We start from the raw sequence: 14,213 nt of genomic DNA on the forward strand, positions 1-14,213 counted from the left end.
CCTTTACCATCGATTTCTAAGTGTACGTCAAGATATGAGGCTGACTTCACAGTGTCTGTAGTATCCTTTATCTCAAGTTCTTTGGGGTAGATGCGATGTATCAAATCCCCGAAATTAGGATTGTTTGAAGATAATACGTCATCTATATAGCGGAAACTGAGATTAAAGGATCTATCCAAACGATATTCTTTCTTTCGGATGAGATCAGCTATAAAGTCAGCCTCATAAGAGTGAACGAATAGGTCAGCAAGTAAAGGAGCACAATTTGTTCCCATTTGAATGCGGACCGTTTGTTGAAAAACACATCCACCACACTGGACAAATATGTTGACTAAAAATTCCAGCATTTTGTAAACATCTTCCTCTGCAGGCGCGTAGCTGAGGCCAAATTGAAATGTAGGCAAAATTACGGCAGGGGGTCTGGGGCGAAGCTCCGCGGAGATACCGTTTTAGAGCATCATTTATGCCTCTCCTGGATGTATTTTATCTATAAAAAAAAGGCAAATTAAGTGCAGGCAAAAGCTTTTTTGCCTAACGGCAGCTACGCGCCTGCTCTGTATACTTGGAAGATGATTTGGAACTATTTCTTACAAAGTATGAGGAATCTCTACCAAGAAATATGTTGGCATTACGTTGGGCCAACGTTGGCCCAACTATTGTTTGCCTCGGTTGGGCCAACGTTGGCTCTCTTTGCACTTACAATGTTGGGCCAACATTGGGTACCATACGTTGGCCCAACGTGAATGACTCCGTTGAACCAACGTTGGCCCAACGTAGGAATGCTGTCTGGGGTAGGATAATCCACCTTGCATTCGGAGCAGATATATACCAATAAACGTATAGTGTGTACATCTTTGTTATTTTTCAAATCTATCAGACTATTCAGATTGCATGTGTTTTGTAAAGGAAACTATGACCAATAGTGCAAAAATTTAGAATAGAGAAAGAAAATGTGGAATAATGTCAAAGATACAAACAAAAAACCAAATAATTTCTTTTTTAATATATTTATATCAGTTGAAGAATTTACGTTCCCAAACTCCTGAAAAGGTCCAATTTATGCCATTACATGAAAAAAAAATCAACCCCGCTCTTCTTGGGGTCTCAATCGGCGGCGGTAATTAGTTACGGCCATGGTTCCTACGCAGTCGGTATAGTTTCGCTTTTTACCTTGACCTTAAAGACGCTCTTCCATGGAAACGCAAGTCACCTGATCGCAATTCTGTTTCCCGATTGGCCAAATACTGATAACATAGTTGCGTTCGAAAAAATCTGTATCGAAAATTAATATTGCGTGTCATGTGTTATTTCTTGAATGAAATGTAGAGGATTATAAGTAAAAAGAACAAAATTTACTGCGTCGGCTATCTTTATTTTTAAAGACAGTATTTAAGGATTACTTTTATATAGGTACAAGGTTAAGACAAATACTACATTCACGACTGCGATTGAATTCTAGTGCCCTTAATTCCTAATATTTTTTTTGATCTTGTCAATTCACCTACTTGTACTTGTGGCGAAATTGAAACCACTAATCACTTTTTACTCCACTGTCCAAAATATCGAACTCGAAGAACTGAATTTCTAACCTCGCTAGTTGAAATCCCTGTTGAAATCAAAACAAATCTTCTAATCTTTGGATCTAACCAACTGAATGATGATCAAAACATTGCCATTTTTAACTCCACTCACTTGTATATTATCATAAGTTATGCCAGAGCTTGCCAAAACTACGCAGACTTTTTGTATCGCGCTAGAACTCTAACGAATAGGCTTCTGGAACAGGGTTATGTTGCTACAAGATTGAAGTCATCACTACAGAAGTTTTATGGTCGTCATCATGAACTCGTGGATCGTTATGGTGTATCCATCAGCACCATGAAAACTGATTTATTCAACGGGTCATAGTTTTCCTTTCCTCGTTTGTCTACCCTGGACTTGACTTTTTATGAGCAACTCGGCGGGTGTTTCTAGAAAAGCAGAGGACGCTTACCCTACCGGTGCACCTGGTCCATGCTCCTAGTTTTTAGTGGAGTCCGAGTTGCTCATTTACTTTTGTTACTTTGTATGTATGATTTTAGTTACTTTATGTTCTTTGTTGTGTATGTCTGTTTTCCATGTCTGGTCTTTGTCCCTGGAATACATTCTTTTGATTACCGCTATAGCCTTGATTCACTTCATTACTCTATCAAAAGTAAGAGATTTACTTGACTGTTTTGTATATTTTAAAATTAACATTCACTGTATTTTTGCACAGCAAGTCATTTTCCCTCTCTTTTTCATCTTCATTTTCAATTTCATATTGTGTACCAAAAATCTAAGTTTTCATCATATTTTATTTAATTGTTCGTAAATGTTATTAGAATACGAGCATGCACTATTTATACAAATTTATTATTTATTTACCTAGGAAATGGATTTATAAAAGCTTAAAATTTGTTTCCGAATCCTTTGCTTACATTGTATTTATGTTATTATATATTGTTTGTATTTCTAAATAAATAAAATATGTTTACACTAAAGATAGTATTTGTTTTCAATAAGTTGATTATATTTCTTGGTTGGGCATTCAAGGAAGATAACTTTGGCCTTATGATTATATTTTTATACTTTGGCCACCACCGAAGGATAAAATACGGTGATTTTTAAGGGAAACGGACGCTAACTCTGTCTCTCGGAACTCCTCGATGTTTTCTTCGTTGGAAGGGAAGGTAAGAGGTAAATATTTTGATCACGTGATCGGACTTCGCCAATGCTGTCATGGCGGTCTCGGGCATCAACAGTTTCGATGGATTAAATGCCGTCGAAACTATGCCAGTTGGAAGTCCAAATCTACCTCGTTCCACCATCAAACGAATAAATTCTGTAGAAGAAAGTGGTGTCCCACTAAATACGCCATGGACATTTTGGTTGGACAAGTATGCAAGTCATTTCTACTTTTGGTTCAATTGTATTGTATTTAAATAACGTCATTTAGAATTATGATGTTATTTTATTTGACAAGACATAGCAAAAGGGTCTTAAGCTTGTGTTACTTAATTTTTATTCAAGGGTTGAACAATTTTCCAGAAGACATAAGTTATGCAATGGGGAGAAAAAATATTTTGATACTGGATATTCAGAATTGGCCATTCTTTTAAAACATTCTTTGACAGAGAAGATTTCAATGTGACATTATCAGCTTTAATTTAATACATGCTGCATCCCCCATTTTATTCAAATGAATATGAATGCTACAATACCAACAAAACAATTAAGCATTTTCCTGTAGAGTAAAAAGTAATCTTGAATGTAAAAGTAAAAATTCTGTGTTGGCCATAAACGCAAGCAAGAGAAGCCATTGCAGTATTTTTGTTGATTTGATTAGGATATTTTCATCAGTGGGTGCTGGCAAAGAATTTTTGTGAAATTATGGGACAAGTAGGTTCTCGCCCGACCAACCCAAACTTTATCGAATCCTTGGTCATGACAGTTAAAAATTGAAAGGTCCAATGTTTTCAAATAATCTCCTGGACTATATGACCTGTGATTTTTTTCAGCAAGCAGCGCAAAAAAATGTCTGCTCTGTTTTAATAACGACTGTTTGACGTATACTTTATTTCTTTACATTTAGAAGTATGGAAAACCCTGTTCCTATAAACTGGAGAGGTGATAATACTTGCCAATAAACATTTTAAGTAATCACAGTAATTTTATTTACTCAATATTTTTCACTATCAAATAAATCTTGCCTGTCAGGACTTGAACATGTAACTTCAGTATGTGTAGAGTTAGCATGTACATTTGTATGTGCACATGTATACATTGTAGTAGAAATTTGTTTAATCAATGGATTTTCTAATTTTAGGTCCATTCCAGGAACAACAGTAGCACAGTATGAAGCAACATTGCGAAAATTATACACTGTCAGCACTGTTGAGGTATTTTATAAGTAATACATTGTGGAACAGATTTTTTATATTGCAATCTTCTTGTCAAGCCATCCATCTGTTACACTTTTTTGTAACAAGTTTCTCAGCGTCTATCAGTGGGAATGCTTACAATTAGGTTTTTGATATATTGCATGTTTTTGCATGATTACTTGTACCATGTCTCCCCTTTCCAGAATCATCTCTTATCTACTATCTGCTACCATATGACTTGGTTTCATAGAATTTGTTGAGTGTTATGTTATCTATCCAGATAAATGATTTATGGGCCCTTACCCACTTTTTCTTTTGTGAAATATTTATTGATTCTTCTTCAGGGATTTTGGAGTGTGTACAACAATATACCGGATGTTGATAAACTGAATGTAAGATACACATACCATCTGATGAGGGATGAAAGGAGGCCTGTCTGGTATGTTAACTACTAACACCTTTTGTACAATGATTCAAAATGACCCTAAATGTTTTTTTATGTTGTTTTGTTGACATGTACTGTTAAAATGAAGATATACATGTATGCCATTGTATGCATGACATTGGTTTTATAAGTGATTGAGTTGATAAAGATAATCATAGCACAGACTTGATACCAATTAGCCTTTTACCACTAAAAACTAGCTTGATAAGTTATTGTCTTTTGGCAGTCATGTAGTTTGATAATGCATTATATAGATCCATCTACTTGTAAATGTCCATCTGACATAGGTAATATGTCTCACGTTGAATTGAGAACCTTACTTAGACTTACCAATTGTGCTTTAGGGCTCCATTTTATATCCCCGGCAAACAAAGTTTGGGGGTATATAAGAATCAACCTGTCTGTCCAACCATCTGTCCACATTTCTTGTAAGCCCAACTCCTCCCAAACCTCTTAAGGGATTTTGATGAAATGTAATAGGAATGTTGGCTATCATAGGTAGATGTGCATGCAGGAATATAACTATTGTTGGAGGACTCCAAAAGGGATATAATCAAAACTAATAGTTTTACATGGTAAAACCTTATAAGCCCAGCCCCTCCTAAACCGCTGAAGGGATTTTGATAAAATTTAATAGGAAAGTTTGGTATCATATGTAGATGTGCATGAATGAATACAATTACTTTTGAATGATACCAAAGGGAGATAATCCAACAAGTGCTTTACATTTAAGTCCATTTGAAGTGGAGTTTTTTACTTTGTGGGCTCACAGTACTTGTTGTTTTATTACCAGTATTTTTTACTTTGTGGGCTCACAGTACTTGTTGTTTTATTACCAGTATTTTTTTTTATGGTATTTATTGATATGCATGTATTCTTTGTATATAAGTCTTTGGGAAAACAGTTAGATTTGAATTGAGGAAAATGTAAACAGTTACTGTGTTATTAAATAGGGAGGATGAGGCAAACTGTAATGGTGGAAACTGGAGATTAAAGTGTCATAAACTACAATCAGTAAGTTCTATTATTGTTTGTGATCTTGAAGTGAAATTCACCTGGTGTCTCCTCTTATTGAAAACCCTTCAACATAATGTTAAAATTATGAAATGGGCTTTGATTCACTTACTAGGGCAGTTTTCTGTTATTAAAGGCTGACTTTATCACTAAAATAAAATTTCAATGGATATTTATACATGATTCCATTTATTACAAGTTAGACAGTTGTAGATTACATGAAATTATAAGTTATTCAAGAGTAGGAAACTCACTCAAATTCTAGCCAGTCCTGAATAGAATTTTTCAATATATTTACTATATGGCTATATGGCTATATAGCCTCGGGTTGGTGGGCAGGCTACTATTTCTTACTGTGGCTTAGTTATATCAGACCCATCGAAACCTGTCGGACCGTCGGACCTGTCCGGTAAAATTGTCCCGGGTCCGGTAAATACACGTTGCTTGTCGGCCCGGGTGTCCGATGTTTTTTTCTTACGTTAAAGAAGATTTTCTCAAAACTGAAGTGGTTTTTGTGAATAATAAAACTAGAACGTTTTAATAATTACGTGAATTAGTCTACAGTCTAGCGAGATAGTCAATCAATTTGATTGTAAACAATAATATATAACTTCCGGTTCATTCGCTACACATAATTTCGTCCTTTGATATATCGTCCCTTCCGTTGTCTCGCTACTCGTTTACATGTGAAACATGGCAGTTTTATGCCAGAGATTGAGAATAGATTTTATAATTTAATAACAATACTTTATTTCAAATTTAAAAAATCAACAATATATAATACAAAGAACTCAAAACAAAGTACACATGTTTCGTTTATGAAGACTCATCAGATACACTCTAGCCAAAATGAATAATGGTGACAAATTAACAAATTCAAGAGCCCATACCCAGTAGTTTTAAAATCAGCTTGATAATAAAATGTACTTGGAGATTCCCACCCCCCATCAAAAATGTTAGCGTGTCGATAAATTGTTCAGAGTTTTTTGGTCAGACAAATTATCGTTCGGTCAGACAAGTCATCACCTTGTGTCTGACCGAATGTCAGATGTGCTTAAAAAAATTTCGATGGGTCTGTTATATTTACTTTGCATACACATTAAAGTTAGTGTAGACTTATTTATATAGAGGTTTTGTTGAATGTTCCACTAAACCTTGTACTTTGTTTATGTTATATTGTACAGAAGCAGGTTTGGAAGGAACTTCTCTTGGCTGCTATTGGAGAACAATTTTCAGAATGTTTAGCAGAAGGTAGGTATAGTTGATACAGCTATCAAAGTTACATTTATTATAAATTAAACACATTAGAGATACATTAGGAAGTAAGAAATTACAGTAAAGAGTAATCAAGGGAACCAAGGTTATAGCGGTAATCAAAAGAATGTAATCCAGGGACAAAGACCAGACATGGAAAACAGACATACACAACAAAGAACATAAAGTAACTAAAATCATACATACAAAGTAACAAATGTAAATGAGCAACTCGGACTCCACTAAAAACTGGGAGCATGGACCTCTGCTTTTCTAGAAACACACCGCAGAGTTGCTCATAAAAAGTCAAGTTCGGGGTAGACAAACAAGGAAAGGAAGTAGAATTTTTGTTAACTTTTAAAAGTTAAGGTAGAATTTTCATGAAAGGTTAAATTATAAAATATTCATAGTACATGAAGTCTTAATATAGAAATTGAATTTGCAGCACTTTCAGTAATACTCTTAGTACAACAGTAAACAGTAAAGATTCAAATTTATAACTGTCAATTTATCAGTTAAAGTTATAAGACTAGAAAATGCTAATTACAACCAGTCTTAGATTGACATAGAATTATGTGTATATTCACTATATACACCACTTATGTCACCATAAGGCCCATTGTAATTAACAGATAATAATTGTTGTGTGTTATTTCTGTCCTTACTGATCTATAGTTTCCTTTCTTAGCACAGTAGAGTGAAAATGAAAATTGTCATGAGAAACTAAGGATATATGGTATAGATGATCTGTGTATATGGTATAGATGATCTGTGTTTAATCTGTGTATATGGTATAGATGATCTGTGTATAATCTGTGTATATGGTATAGATGATCTGTGTATAATCTGTGTATATGGTATAGATGATCTGTGTATATGGTATAGATGATCTGTGTATATGGTGTAGTTGATCTGTGTATATGGTATAGATGATCTGTGTATATAGTACAGTTGATATGTGTATATGGTGTAGTTGATCTGTGTATATGGTGTAGTTGATCTGTGTATATGTTATAGATGATCTGTGTATATGGTATAGATGATCTGTGTGTATGGTATAGTTGATCTGTGTATATGGTATAGATGATCTGTGTGTATGGTATAGTTGATCTGTGTATATGGTATAGATGATCTGTGTATATGGTATAGATGATCTGTGTATAATCTGTGTATATGGTATAGATGATCTGTGTATATGGTGTAGTTGATCTGTGTATATGGTGTAGTTGATCTGTGTATATGGTATAGATGATCTGTGTGTATGGTATAGATGATCTGTGTATATGGTGTAGTTGATCTGTGTATATGGTGTAGTTGATCTGTGTATATAGTACAGTTGATATGTGTATATAGTATAAATGATATGTGTATATGGTATAGATGATCTGTGTACATGGTATAAGTGATATGTGTATATGGTATAGATGATCTTTGTATATAGTACAGTTGATATGTGTATATGGTATAAATATGTGTATAGATGATCTGTGTGTATGGTATAGTTGATAAGTGTATATGGTATAGATGATCTGTGTACATTTTAAAGAATATCAGTATACAATGTATGTTATAGTTGATCTGTGTATATGTTACAGATGATGAGATAAGTGGAATTAGTATCAGTATACGGGAGAGAGATGATATACTACACATCTGGAATACCAAAGCATTACTTCATGAAAAAGCAACAGTTATAGACAAAGTTAAAGAACTTTTACCAGATATTAACTTTTCTGCTATATTTTATAAAGGTGAGATATTTTGTTCTACAAGGTTTATACTCCAGTTATTGTTTGTAACTCAACCATGTGTAGAATTAGCATGTTGTTTTCTGATCTTATGTAGGTTTGCCTTTTATACCTGAACCAACTATTGAAAGCTCAGTGATTTCTATTCGTAGAGCATACTTTAAGTTTTCGTCAGTAGCGGTTACGTCCGTGGGTAAGCACAGTCTTTTTGGCGAACATTGCAGATGTGCAGGTCAGTTTGATGTCTGTGGGACAACGCCATTCTCAATGAGCTTTAGAACCAGTTAATTACAAATTATTCAATGAGAAAGGCTTGAAAGTTGCCAGAGATTTAGAAGGGCGTGTCGAAGTACCTGAGGAGAACGATCTTTTTGTGTCCGGCTTGCAACCTTTCTCTCCGACAAAAATTAGCAGGATGTCGGTAGTTAACACTGAATGTGTTGGCAATAAGGAGCAGGCATGGATAGCAAGTAGTGATTCGGAGGATTTGGAGGTGGAATTAGTTTGCATGCGAAAGGAAAAGTTGGCACTACAGAAGGAGATTTGTAAAAGGGAGCTATTGTCAACTATCGAGAAAGAGAAGGCGGAATTGCTTAAGTTAAAGGAGCATGAGCGTGACTCTTCATCAATACTGCTCAAACCAACCATGTGTCTAATCGTGAAAATTGGTTCTGTAGGACTATTAATTTATTTGAATTATGAACTTTTTACATAATGAAATTGAATAGGATCACAACTATTTATGTATATATATGATTTTCGGCAAAATATTATTATCAATTATTTTGCATTTTGTCTTATTCTTGCCTTTAGATTTATTTGAGAATATTTCTCATATTATTTGGAGTTATATTGACATCTAAGTTGAAAAAAGGAAGAATTGAATTTGTCAAAAGCTAATTCACATTTTGATTGTTAATTTTGCAGCTTTTCAGACACACCAAGCCTTTGAAGGTGATAAGCATAAGTCTAACTGGAAAGGATGAGGATTCAAGGCAGTAGAATATCTCAATGCAGTTTGGATGTTTGGAGAGTATTATTTTGAATGGATCATCATTTCATAAAGCCTGATAGACTTGTTAATTATGTATGAAAGATAGAAATTCATTATGATGAGGTAGAATTGACAGGGTTAGTTTTATGTAAATCAAATTGTGTGTAAGTGATGACATCTTGTAGAAAGCAACTAGAAGTCATAAGTGAGGTAGTGTTTAATGATAAGTTAGAAAATTATAACAATGTGTATTTGTATTAGTTCACATTGGTAAGGAGTGCTTTGTATATGAGGGCTTTAGCTTCATTGTTATAGATGTAGGTATTGGATGTTTGTAGGTGCTAAACTACTATACTTATTTGGAAATAATTGATGATTGTCTATTTCTGCAACAAGAATGATTTGTTTTCATTTCATTCCCCATTTAACAATTAAGTCATTTACTGGTATCATTACAAGCATACCTCCTTTAAAATATCAGATTTTTCAGTAGTAATAGACTTATGAATACATGTATCACAATTATGGAAAAGAGTTTTTTTTCAGATTATTTTTCAGAAATGTTTCCTATCATATTAGATTTTTTAAAAGACGAATGAAGAAATAAAAAGCTGTATGCCTTTTTGAACTCTTTTCAATTTCTGTTTTATAGACACCCTTTTAATTAACTTTTATATTAAGGTTTCTATTGTATTTTTTGTCTTTATTATAATGGCAATGTTTTAAGTAATATATTTCTATCTTATTCATTCCATATTGTTGATGATCGTTTTTTCATCCAACATAATTTACAGGGAAGTGTAAATATTGGGAGCAAATATACAGTTAAAAAATAGTGAATGTACAACTGTAAAAACTGGATCTGAAATCTACTGGAATATGAATGAAAATCATCACTATTTGATTGGCTCTTTAATTTGTATTTTTGACTATAACTATTGTCTGATGGTAAGCTCTCTCCTTCCTACAATTCTACATTAGTGTTTTAACATGGCCACTAGGCATCCATTAGTAAGTCTCGGTAGCTGTATGGTTTATTAATGCACATCATTTTCAAGTTGAGTTTCATTTATGAGTTTCTTGAAAATAGATGTGTATGTAGAATGTCAGGTAAAATAAATCATTAACTAGTTGGTGTGTCAGATTCCTTTTAGGCCTTTTACTAGATGTTTACAGAAACATTTATTGTTTTATTTTTTATCTTCATTTTTCTAAAAATTGTAATTTATTGGAAGAGTTTTCTTGCATCAGATATATTTCTTCACATCTAGAAACGTACTGGGAAAACTTTCTACAATAAAAATGGTATTTATTGCCACAATAAATAAACAATGTTGTTTGTTATTATATTTATCGTAAATGGTGGAAAGAAAACGTTTAATCAATAAATTAAGCATACTAATCAGTAAGATTTCACCAACATTTAATTGTCAGTAATGTATGTCTTCACATCTCAGTTCAAGGTAAGGCCAAGTAAACTTAATAGTAGATTCTTATCGAACCTTCACAAAAAATATGGGGCAGGTGGGAGGATTTCATTTCTTACAAGATATTTGCTGGCATAACTTTATCTATTTGAAGTAAATATATATTCTAAATCTTTAGCCACATCAGTTTTAGAGAAGAAATTTTGTTTTAGTCACCAAGAAATGCAACTTTTGTATTTTATAGTACCTCGATACTAGAAACTTTACACCAAAAAAATCCTGAATTTGGAATTCCTGCACATATTTTTTAAGGGCAAGAGGGGACGAGAATTTACTATTTTATTTTATTTTGCCTTGTTTTGCCGTAAAAACTTTGTTGCCATGAGTATAGGTCAAATCATTATTTCTGGTAGAATGTGATACTAATTTGCAATTTTATTCAATTTAGGAGTGTTGTTGAGCGTCCTGCGTTTTCTTTTTTTGATAAATGTATCATTTGATATGGATGCCATTCTTTTAAATGTACTGGATTGTTACTAAGTATACAACTACCAGTGTCAGTCATTTTGATTATTCAACATGTAGTATTTCGGAATGAATTTTACTGTGCCATTTTTGTATAGAGCAAAGCACTGCCCTACTGTTAAGGATCTTTTATGTTCATTGTGATACTAAGGATATTTGCAGTATTGAAGCCATTTTAGTTTAACTATCATTGATATCTGTATGATTCTACACAATCATTGATATTTTCATATTTATAGTGATTATGTTGTCCGTTTGTCTGTTTGTACATCCACAATTTTTTTGTTACATTTTTCTCTGCAACTACTGATCAAAGGCACTTGATATTTTGGCTGATGCTTCATAAGGGTATGCCATATCATGGGATACATTGTATATATTTTGACCATATGGTCACTGCAGTAGGAAAGGATTGCATCCTTTAATGAGATTTGCTCAGTTTTTCTAGCCGTTGCCATGTTTTAAGTTTACTTAGATTTTGTTAATTATTCAGGAAAAATTGCGACATATTTTTTCATGTTTTGAGAAACACCTGTAAAACATGATTGTTATATATTTATGACTAATATGAAATTCATATCTTTAGATAAAATCAATTCGTCCATGAAAGATGAGATAATAGAAATCATATACTGTGAAAGTACTATTGTTCATGGGGTACCAATTTTTGTGGTTTTCCTGGGTAGGCTTAACCACGAAATTTGGTTTCCAACCAAAAGGAAATTTCTATTGATGTATAAACTGAAAATCTCAAAACTACGAATTATAGAATCCATGAATTTGTGTTTCTTCCCTAATCCACAAAATAAAGTACTTTTACAGTAATAATATATGATTCAAAGAACTTCACATTTGAAGTGAGTATGTTTTACTTGGGGCCCAAAAGTGAAAGCAGATCGTGTTCTTTTTTTTTTGTTGTAATTTTAAAACGTGTGTGTCATAAATGCACAAAATCATATATATTGGTCCTAGCCATGTTCCCATATGTTAAAAATAATATGAAATGAAATGTTGTTATTTTTCCTGTGTAGTGTATGTTAGATTATAGCTTACCCCTGCTTCTTTTTAAGAGGTAGAAGTTTTGTTGCTTTTCCCTTTAATGTTGTGTTTATAATAATCAATTCATGTTTTAGATTCCAAACCCTGAAATCCCTTTTATTTTATTAAATTTAGGTAACAAGCTTTATTATTTTTTTACTTCGTATGAGATCCATGGTACTGCTTTCAGTTTATATAAAATGAAAATGATGTTTGTTTCAATTCATAATGAACAATTTTCTTTGTATAAGGTCAATAGTACTACTTTCATATAAAAAAAATCAGGAAATAATTATTATAGTTGTTTAAATGCATAATGAACAACAAGAGCCACATTTGTTCAACTATAAAATTCTCTTACATTTATCAGTATTCATTGAATAAGAAATAAATTCTTGTCAAAGAAAGTGAATGATGACAAATGTAACAACAAGTAGTTAATCATGTAATAACTCATCATTATATTAAATGAACAGATATTGGTTTCTGCAGTGTATATTTTGATGTTATAAATAGATCAGGGGACAATTAACTATTAAGTACTTCTCTGTCTAAGAATCAGGCAAAATGTATATAATGTGTTGCACATTAAGGAAAAAAACAGATTTAATTGCATTAACCAAGTATTTATACCTGATATCTCCAGAAATAACCATCTAAGTGTTTTTAATGGTTGCCTTTTTAAGATTTTGGTAGGTATAATTTAGTTCCAATGAATTATGAAAAAATGGCTTGAAAATTTTTCCCCACTTTTTCCTTATTTGAGCAGTAAAAATATTAAGGTCACAGATGCTTCAGGATAAATTTGAATAGCGTTTCATTTGTTTTCTATATGTATTGAATGTCTGAGGTAAAAAAGACTGAATTGAGAATTATGATGTGCCACCCTTTTCCCCATTCTTACACAGAATGGTACTTAAATATGATATCTTGAATCCAGTTAATTTATTACAACTTTTAGGTATTTACCCTGTCTGCTGTTTTAATTTGAGTGATTTGATCCATCTTTATCAGCATTGATTTTGTTTTAATACGTCAACTTGAACACTAACTTCCTGATCTTGAACATCCTTGTGTTTTTTGTGCTTATTGAAGAAGCCATTTAGCATTGCTAGGAGATGTCATTTAGTTATCATGCACCATTGAAATATTTTTACTTATTAAATGAATTACATTTTGAATGATTAGTTTGATAGTTGTTGAGTACATCTATTTACAGTAAAAATGGCAGCCATAATTGTCAGATACAGGTACAAATTAGGTCATACCAGTCAAAGTATATTTTACAAATTTGTATCATGGCTTAAATATGTAATATGTTGTTTTGTTTCTATTTCTATACTTTTCTGAAGATAAGAAACTTGTAGTATCAAAGAGGATTCCAAATTAAGTGTGTATGTAAAGCATATTGTATTGTGTTACATACATGCATATCTTTTTTTTTTCTTAAACTGTTTCAATATATTATATGGCAGGGATGTATTTTTTAAGAAGTTTTATCATCTTAAACTGTAAATCAGCATAGATATATAATACATTAAGTACTAATTTGAATATAATTACAATCATACTTAATTAACAATGCAATATATTGTTCTAGTTAAATCTGTTAATTACGTCTTGTTAAGAACAAAGAATTCCTTTATTTTTACTGTGGTGGTTGATTGTGTGGTGCTTGTTCTTCATTTTTTTGTTTTATTTTTATATTTTTACTATGTTGAGAAATTTTGAATTTCATAATGTTATGTATCATAAAAAAAACAATAAACTTGCATTGTCATTCATATAATGTGTTACTGGTTTATATATAAATGTTATTTGTTGTTGGTCACAATGATAAGCGAGGGAAATGATAATGATGTCAAG

The 14,213-nt window shown here is 32.4% G+C and overlaps 1 protein-coding gene across 1 annotated transcript; it reads left to right on the forward strand.

Moving 5' to 3' along the window:
- The first annotated feature begins 2,742 nt into the window (after positions 1-2,742).
- On the forward strand, positions 2,743-14,136 carry LOC148626880 (eukaryotic translation initiation factor 4E type 3-like). Its single transcript, XM_088554948.1, has 7 exons — positions 2,743-2,918; positions 3,848-3,920; positions 4,247-4,341; positions 5,301-5,361; positions 6,546-6,612; positions 8,211-8,366; positions 9,291-14,136. The coding sequence occupies exons 1-7, from the start codon at positions 2,761-2,763 to the stop codon at positions 9,347-9,349; spliced, it is 669 nt and encodes a 222-aa protein (XP_088411074.1). The 5' UTR covers positions 2,743-2,760; the 3' UTR covers positions 9,350-14,136.
- Positions 14,137-14,213: the final 77 nt, after the last annotated feature.

Source organism: Perna viridis, chromosome 1, assembly GCF_037379345.1.
Source record: "Perna viridis isolate PV_CMFRI_1.1 ecotype Kerala chromosome 1, ASM3737934v1, whole genome shotgun sequence".
NCBI lineage: Eukaryota > Metazoa > Mollusca > Bivalvia > Mytilida > Mytilidae > Perna > Perna viridis.